The sequence below is a fragment of the Bos mutus genome, chromosome 21, assembly GCF_027580195.1.
Source record: "Bos mutus isolate GX-2022 chromosome 21, NWIPB_WYAK_1.1, whole genome shotgun sequence".
Lineage (NCBI taxonomy): Eukaryota > Metazoa > Chordata > Mammalia > Artiodactyla > Bovidae > Bos > Bos mutus.
In genome coordinates this window covers 30,823,044-30,831,204 of record NC_091637.1, presented here as the reverse complement: position 1 = coordinate 30,831,204, position 8,161 = coordinate 30,823,044, and the positions used below count along the sequence as shown (strand labels likewise).

General features: G+C 44.1%; 1 protein-coding gene across 1 annotated transcript in view; it reads left to right on the top strand.

Moving 5' to 3' along the window:
* The first annotated feature begins 7,769 nt into the window (after positions 1–7,769).
* The window catches only part of ETFA (electron transfer flavoprotein subunit alpha), a 69,657-nt gene continuing 69,265 nt past the window's right edge, over positions 7,770–8,161 (top strand). The window contains exon 1 of the mRNA XM_005891781.3: positions 7,770–7,919. Within this exon, the coding sequence (XP_005891843.2) occupies positions 7,881–7,919 (39 nt within the window). The 5' untranslated portion in view covers positions 7,770–7,880. The remainder of the gene's footprint in view (positions 7,920–8,161) is intronic.

The window sequence follows — 8,161 nt, the reverse complement described above, 5'->3', positions numbered from 1 at the left end:
GAATTTTCAGTTTGTTGTGATCTACACAGTCACAGTCAAAGGATTTATTGTAGTTAGTGAAGCAGAAGTAGATGTTTTTCTAGAATTCCTTTGTTTTCTCTATGACCCAACAAATGTTGGCAATTTGATTGCTGGTTCCTCTGCCTTTTCCAAATCCAGCTTGTACATCTGGAAGTTCTTAGTTCATGTACTGCTGAAGCCTAGCTTGAAGGATTTTGAGCATAACCCTGCTAGCATGGGAAATGAGCACAAATGTCTGGTAGTTTGAACTTTCTTTTGCACTGCCCTTCTTTGGGATTGGAATGAAAACTGACCTTTTCCAGTCCTGTGGTCACTGCTGAGTTTTCCAGATTTGCTGACATATTGAGTGCAACACTTTAACAGAATCATCTTTTAGTATTTTAAATTGCTCAGCTGGAATTCCATCACCTCCATTAGCTGTGTTATCTTCCTAAAGTCCACTTGACTTCACACTCCAGGATGTCTGACTCTAAGTGAGTGACCATACCACCATGGTTGTAAATTGTATGAGCAGAGAATTCAATCTGGTGACCTGCTGTATGTATGTGTGGATGGGTTTTAATCAGCTTTATTGAGGTGAAATTCACATATGATGAAATTCACCAATTTTAAATGTTCTGTTTTTTGAGTTTTGATAAGTGTAGACAGACATTATATATAGACAGATACTATATATATACCACATTATGTGTATATATATATATATATATATATATACCACAATCAAAATACAGAACACTTTCATCTCACTGAAAAGTTCCCTCATGCCCATTTGCCTTTAGTCTCCACCCTCTATTCCAGCTCTTGAAACCACTTATCTGCTTTTTGTCCCTTTACTTTTGCCTTTTACACACTGCAATATAAATGGAATCGTGTGTCTTTTGTGTCTAACTTATGTCACTTAGCATAATGTTTTTGATATTCACTCATGTTGCTGTGCGTATCAATAGTATGTCTTTCTTATTGTGTTACAACGGAATCTAATAGATCATACTTAGCTTGGGTTACCATAACAAAACACCACAGACTAGGGGCTTAAACAACAGAAATATATTTTCTCACAGTTTTGGAAGTCCAAGATCAAGGTGCCATTGTGGTAGGGCTCTGCAAAGCCTGGCTGGCAGACAGCTGCCTTCTCTCTCTGTCCTCAAATGGGGGAGAAAGGAGGGATGCAGTAATCTAACAGCTAGTTCCCCACCTCCCATGGCCTCCTCTGATCCATATTATCTCTCAAAGGTCCTATCTTCAAATCTGTCAAACTGGGCTTCAATATATAGATTTTGGGGGAACACAATTCAGTCCATAGCACAGTGGAATACAATAGACCATGATTTGTTAATTCATTCACCAGTTAATAGGCATTTAACAGGTTATTTCCCATTTGGGACTGTGATAATAAGCTGTTATAAACATTTGAGTACAATTTCAATCTAGTTCCTGAGTTAAAAATCACAATAAAACCTTACCACTTCTAAACTGTCAAATTGCTATGTAGTACAACCAGTTGGAATATTCAGCTTCTATTTCAGATGAAAAAAAAAAATTCACAGAATTGATGTTCCAGTGTCTCCAAGTTTGTAGTCTATGGGAACTTGAATAGAATTTGTATCCTATTGTTGTGTGAAAATTGTATAAATCTTGATTATGTTGAATTGGTTCATAGTGCTTTTCAGGTCTACTATATCCTCTTACTTTTCTATCTATTCATTCTATTAATTTTTGACAGTTGATATTGAAACTCCAACTAAAAACCTGAATTTACCTACTTAAAAATTGTAATATATAGTGGAACTAGATGCAACTTTGTTCTGTATTTTCCAAGTCTCCTGTAATTGTGTTATCACACTTACATAACTTAAAAAATAAAAAAAAGAATAAACAATCACAGAACTGATAAGAGTCCATGAGAGTGAGTGAATTTCACCACTGACATGGAGACAGTGACAAATGATAGATTCAAAATATTTTCAACAAAATATCTGCTGACAAATAATACAGTGAATAACTACAGGCTTTACATACCTTATATTTTCATAAGTTTTTAAATCTGTCTAAGCCTTGTTCTGCTTCACACGTGTTTTTGCCACCATTATCTGTAATGATCATAGCAGATTCCACTTCAGCTTGTACTGATTTGTTTTCTCAGCTTCTTAGGAAACAGTCTGTTCATTCAAACTATTCACAGAGGCCTTCATTTCACAGAGGCAGTCATTTCAAACTTGGCTCTGAGTCCTTGAATAAATAAGACAAACTGAACATTATCATTAATAATACCTGTTTACTCATCCAAAGCTAAGGAAGACTACTTGAAATAATTTTCCTTGATTTTAAATTGATTATTGAAGTTGCATTTCATGCCCTCATTTCTTCTACCCCCAAACCTAACTGTAGTAAGCAAGCTAATTTTCTTAGGACACATTTTGTCAGCTGGTACAATCAAGCCAAATTTAAACTCAATATCAGTAAAACAGTTTTCCGTGCTTGGTTAACAAATGAGCCACTAAGAAATTTACTTCAGTTGCAGATTTGTTTTCATTCTTTACACTCGTGAAGAAATTCTGATGTAATGAGCTATTCAGTTTTAAATACTGCAGATGATACATTCCGTTTTTAATTTTCAATTTTTTCTGATGATTGTGCTCCTGTGGGTTGACAGTAATGTGGTTAGTCTGTTAATGTTGATGTATACTGTATTCTTTTAGCATGGCAGTAGTGTTATTGCATAATAAACACAGTGCTTTACCATCTAATTCAACAACAGAATAATTCACATTCCACTGGATTGATGTTCAGGTTGCATGTCTGCCCAGTTTTTCCCTCTGTCCCATTCTTTCTGGTTCATCCTTTACACAGATGTGGATCTTAAGGGCACCCCCTCCCAACAGTCGTCAGGTGCTTTAAACCTGTCTCAGAGCCTGCTTCCAAAAGAAACAGGAATGTGTTTCTATTGCAAGTGGAGTGGTCTGAGAAAGCAGGTGATGAGATGCAGTTTTGGAGCTGTATTACTCTTTGCTAGGCCAGTTCTGAGGCCCCTCTCACTGCCAGTAGCTGGATGCAGATAACCCTTTGCATAAAGTAGTGGTGCAGTTGTTACAGCTTTCACTGGTGGTGAATTGGGATGCTTTGCTTGTGGAAGGGAATATGCTAGGCATTTGAGAGAAACAGAGGAAATAGTTACTATGAGACAATGGCATTGGGTGGCAGTTGCTAAGCTCTACTGATGCCCTAGAAAAAAAATATAAAAAACTAGGAGTGATTAACAGGCAATTTAAAACCTGTGTAAAAGTTGGAGGGCTTCCTTGGCAGCATACAATGAAGCAACCTTTAAGACTCTAAAGGATTCTCATCATTTTCCCAATCAATTCATCAGTATTATCCCTGAAGACACCAGACTAAACCCAGAGGGTGACAGTGGACAGTGGACAGTAGTCCTCCTGCAGCCACCACACCAGCTTGGGCATCTTAGCTAGAGCAAAAGAACACAGCCTCAGGTACACTTTATGTGGACATTGCTTTGGTGAATAAGTTCTTTTCTATGCCTATGAGGAAAGTAGATCAGAAATGGTATGCATTCACATGGAACATCAATGTTATACATTTATAACTTTACTCCAGAGCTATGTTAATTTTCAGCTTCTATAGTAAGACAGCCTAAGAGATCAAGACCATTTAGACACCCTGTAAAACATCACACTGCTCTGTTACATCAGTGACATCTCACTAACTCAGTCAGATGGACAAAAGGTGGCTAGTTCAGGGAAGAAAAAGATTTTATATCAGATCCAGGCTGTAGTCCCAGCAGTACTGCTATTAGGCCATTTATGCTTCCATAGCTGGTATTCATGTTGCATCTGCATCTTGAATCACAGACCTTTATATGGTTCTGTGCTTCCGTAAGAACATGTAAGTCCAGGAAACGAGGCGTGGAAGCAGGAGGGACCTACTTTACCATCACTCTTGTGAGCTCTTGAGGAACTTCGGCTTCCAGGCCTCACAGCCCAGAGTATTTATTTACTTCCTGGAGTATTTACTTCCATTGAAGTATTTAGCTACAGATGCCACTGCATTCTGGGCACCTCGTATGCAAGGACCAGCAGGCTAGAAGCAGAGTCGTCATCCTGGCCGAGAGTGAGCCACTTGGGTGCTTCTCAGTACTCTCTTGCCCAGTTGTGACAATAAATGGACAAATGCAACTACTCTGGGCTAAGAAGGGCCAGTGGTCAGGGGCTTGGATCAGCAGGCAGGCCACTGAGCCCAGAGGAGGTGCCAGCTGAGGGCAGAGGAACTTGGCATGGCTGACGAGGAAGGAGACAGTGAGTACCAAGTGTGTTCCCCAGAGAGCTGCTGCAGCTGGGGCTGTAATTCATCCCACTAACGCTCCTCTTTTAAGTTTTCACCAGGAATCCCAGAGAAGCTGCTCCTGAAACTGGCCTGTGGGGAGGAAAGAGGTGAGGTGAGGTGAGGTGTTTTTTCAGAGACTGGAGGTTGACTGTGGAGACTGCTCCCTCCCCTCACCTTTCCCTTCCTGCCTTTTCTCTTTGGACAAACATTTCTACAACCACTCAGTAAACATGAACCAGATACCAAAAACCATTGACTGGGTCTTGCCACAAAAGCAGCTCATAACTGAGGGGGAAAGACAGATGCCCAAATATCTACAGGGGAAGTCCTCTAAGATGTTTTAGTGCACATGTTTTTCGGTGGTTGCTGACCGGCTTGTGAACATAGAACTGGCCACCACTCCATGAGCAGCTCTGGTCAGTCATCACAGACCTGGACAGTTTTCTGCCTTTTCCTTGGTTTTGGTTCTGCTCTGCCAGGAACCACCTTGTCCCCATGGACATTGTGCGCCTCTGCTGGGCACAGCTGCTGCTGATTCACTGGAGCCTGGGTGGTGCCAAAGCTGCCCCAGCGAGGGTGGAGGCAGGATGGGGGAGGGGAAGCCTTTCTTCTCTTTTGTGTTTTGCTTTGTCATGGGTGTGAAGGTGGGGAAGGAGGTTGGTTTGTGTACCAATTTTTCCACATCATTTTTAGTAAAATACTCCTTTCAGTTTTTACTTAAAGCACCCTGCCCTCTTCTTTCCATTTCCACAGGACTGTCCAATTGGGAAACTGGGCTGGGAGGCAATGCAGTGATACATGGAGTCCTAAATGGCAGCTCCTACATGCAGACTCCCAGAGGGGGTCCACAGCTCCACCCCACCATGTGGGTGCAGACGTGTTCCAAGTAGATGTAACTGGTGTTCAAGTTATGGTCATAGAGAGTAAAGAAGAGGAAAGGGTTCATTCACCCTGGAGGGTTGGAGAAGGCCTTACAGAAGAAATGCCTGTGAGCTGAATGTTTAAGGTGGCATAGGAATCTGCCAGGTGGATTGCCAAGTCCAGACAGAGGGAAGAACAAGCAAAGTATAGGGCCTGAGAATGTTTGTTGGCTCAAAGTTCTTGCTCCAGAGAATTTATATTCCCATGTAAGGAGATTAGCAAGAAATACAAAAGAATAGAAACGTGTATGCTGTTAGGTAGTGATGAATGCCAACAAGGAAAGTCAAAGGAGATGGCAGAGAGTGCAGAGGGAGGGGGACTGTTTTCTGTAGGGTGGCCAAGGTCAATCTTTTTGAAAATGTGGCTGTTGAACAGAGACCTGAATGAAGTGAGAAACAGAGCCACGTGAGGAGCATTTCAGCCAGAAGGAACAATGCGAGTGCAAATGGGAGCTGCTTGGGGTGTTCAAGGAGCAGCAGAGTGTAGGGGGGCGGGGGCATAGTGACAGGGGGCAGTGGAGAGGAGGGCTTTGAGCAGAGGACATGATTACTCTGCTGCTTGGAGAGGAGACTTCAGGAGGCATAGGTATAAACAGGAACACCAGTCATTCCTGCCATGATCCAGGGGAGAGATGATAGTGGCCTGAGGGAAGGTAGCCATGGTGGAGGAATGAAGACATGTTGGTGGAACTTGTTGGAATTTGTATATCTTTTGAAGGTAGAGCCAGTGGGATTTGTTGGTAGTCTCAACAAGGCTGGAAAGGTAGTTTGTTACAAAATAGGGGACTAAGAATTTCTGAACGTATCACTCCCCTGCTTAAAGTTCAGACTCTTTAGCAAGCCACTCATTGATTTGCTGATTCATCCAACAACTAGTGATTGAATACTTCCTATAAGACAGGCTGTGTGCAAGGTGTGAAGACACATTAATAAAAACAAGTAGGACAGACTCTGCCTTTACAGGTCTTACAGACAGATGGGTGAGACAGACAGGTAACCAGGCTGTTACAACCCATGTGACAACTGCCTCCATATACAGGGGAAGTAGTATAGGTGAAAATAGGGGCACATGGAAGAGAGATTTAATTCAGAGTTACTTGTGGTGGTGGTGGGGGGTGGGGGGAGAGAGGAAAGTCCAAGTTGAAATATCAAGAATGAATAGGTATTAATATTAAACAGTTGAAGGAATAAAGGGGAGAAGGAGGAAGAGAGTAGGGAGGTGAAGGGAATAGGGTATTGGAGGATTTGAAGGAAGTTCTGTATGGCCATGCAAGATGGAAAGAGGGTAAAAGAAGAAGGGATTAGCTCACACAAGGCTTATACTTCACATTAAGGGGGTTGCATTTTATTTTAAAAGCAATGGGGAGCCACTGAAGTGTATTCAGCAGGGGAATCCATCACTGGTTTATCCTTTTGAAAAGCCCTTTGGTTGCCTTGTGAGATGGATTGAAGGGTGGAGAAGCCTGCAAACAGGGAGAACAGTAAAGAAGCAACTGAAGCAGTGTAAACACAGACAGGGGTAGAAGAGAGTCCTGGGTGGATTTGGGAGCTGTTTGGGGGAGTGGAATCTCTAGAATTTAGTGACTGATAGGATAGAAAATGAAGGAAGGAACAAGTCAAGTGTGACCCTCAGGTTCTGGCTTGAGCCGTTGGGTGGAGATGGAAAGCTTTGTCCGAGAAACATAATACAGGCTGAGAATGAAGTCTGGATGGGAATGCCCAGTCAGTTGTGAATGTGTGGGTCTGAGGTGTTGAGAGACATTCTGAGGAGCTGCCCAGTAGCCAAGTGGATCCAAAGGTCAGGAGAGATTTAGCAGTCATGGGCACTGAAGACAAGGTGTGGTTGGGGCTGAGTAGGGAGAGAAGAGGGCTTGGGTGGGGCCGCATGTTACACCCCAATTCAAGACATTTCCCAATCTGCCTCCTTCTATAGGCAGCACACAGCAGCCTGCCCCTTGTTCTGGGATCTTCCTGTCCTGTTCCTTCCTCGTTTGGGCTCCCTGTTTGTTCCCCTTCTAGAACCCAGCTCAAACATCACCAATTCCAGGAATCATTCCTTCCGTAATATTAATGATACGTTTTCCTTCAGAGTCTGGTGAAGTCAACCTTTCACGCATCCTTTTATTATATTGCCCTGACCTGAAAAATGTGTTTAGCATATTGCAGATCTTAGCACTGATACCTGTAAACAAATGAACAGGCAGACGAATAATTAGAGCTTGAGCGGGGGACTTAGTCGAGAGGACTAGGAAGTCAGGACAGTGACGTCATAAATCTGGTGTAACTGGACACTGCACACTGGGACCGGTAGGTAGTCTGAGCTACCGTCACCCGGTCCTCCCCTGCTTTGCCCCTGCCTTTTCTTATCTAACGCAGCTCCACTTTTGTCCCACTCCCAAGTCCAGCCCCTAACTTTCCGCCCTTCCCATTGGTTGCGCGACCACCCAATCGGCGGGCAGAAACCTTAAGCTCGCGCTGTCTCGGCTCGCCTGGGGCGCCTGCTCTCGTTCCCGCGTCTCGCGAGCGTTACGGTGACTCGCGGCGCATTTGCAGTTCGGTCTGCTCTCGGCTGCCGTGAGGCGAATCGGTGCAGGCACTATGTTCCGAGCCGCGGCTCCTGGGCAGCTCCGGCGGGCGGTGAGTCCGGGCGGGGAGGGCCGAGCCCGGTGACGGTCCGGCCTTAATCTGCTGTTCCTGTGAGGGTCTGGGCGAAGGTCACCGCCATCCCCAGACCTAGCTGGCGCTCGCGCTGGCAGGCCCAGGTGGAACTGGGGCTCGGGTTCAAAGTTTTGGGGGCCTGCCCTTGCTTCCTTCCGGGTCGCCAGCTGGGGGTCGAGGTCAGAGCTCAAAGTACCGAACCTAACTCCCGCTGCCCCTCC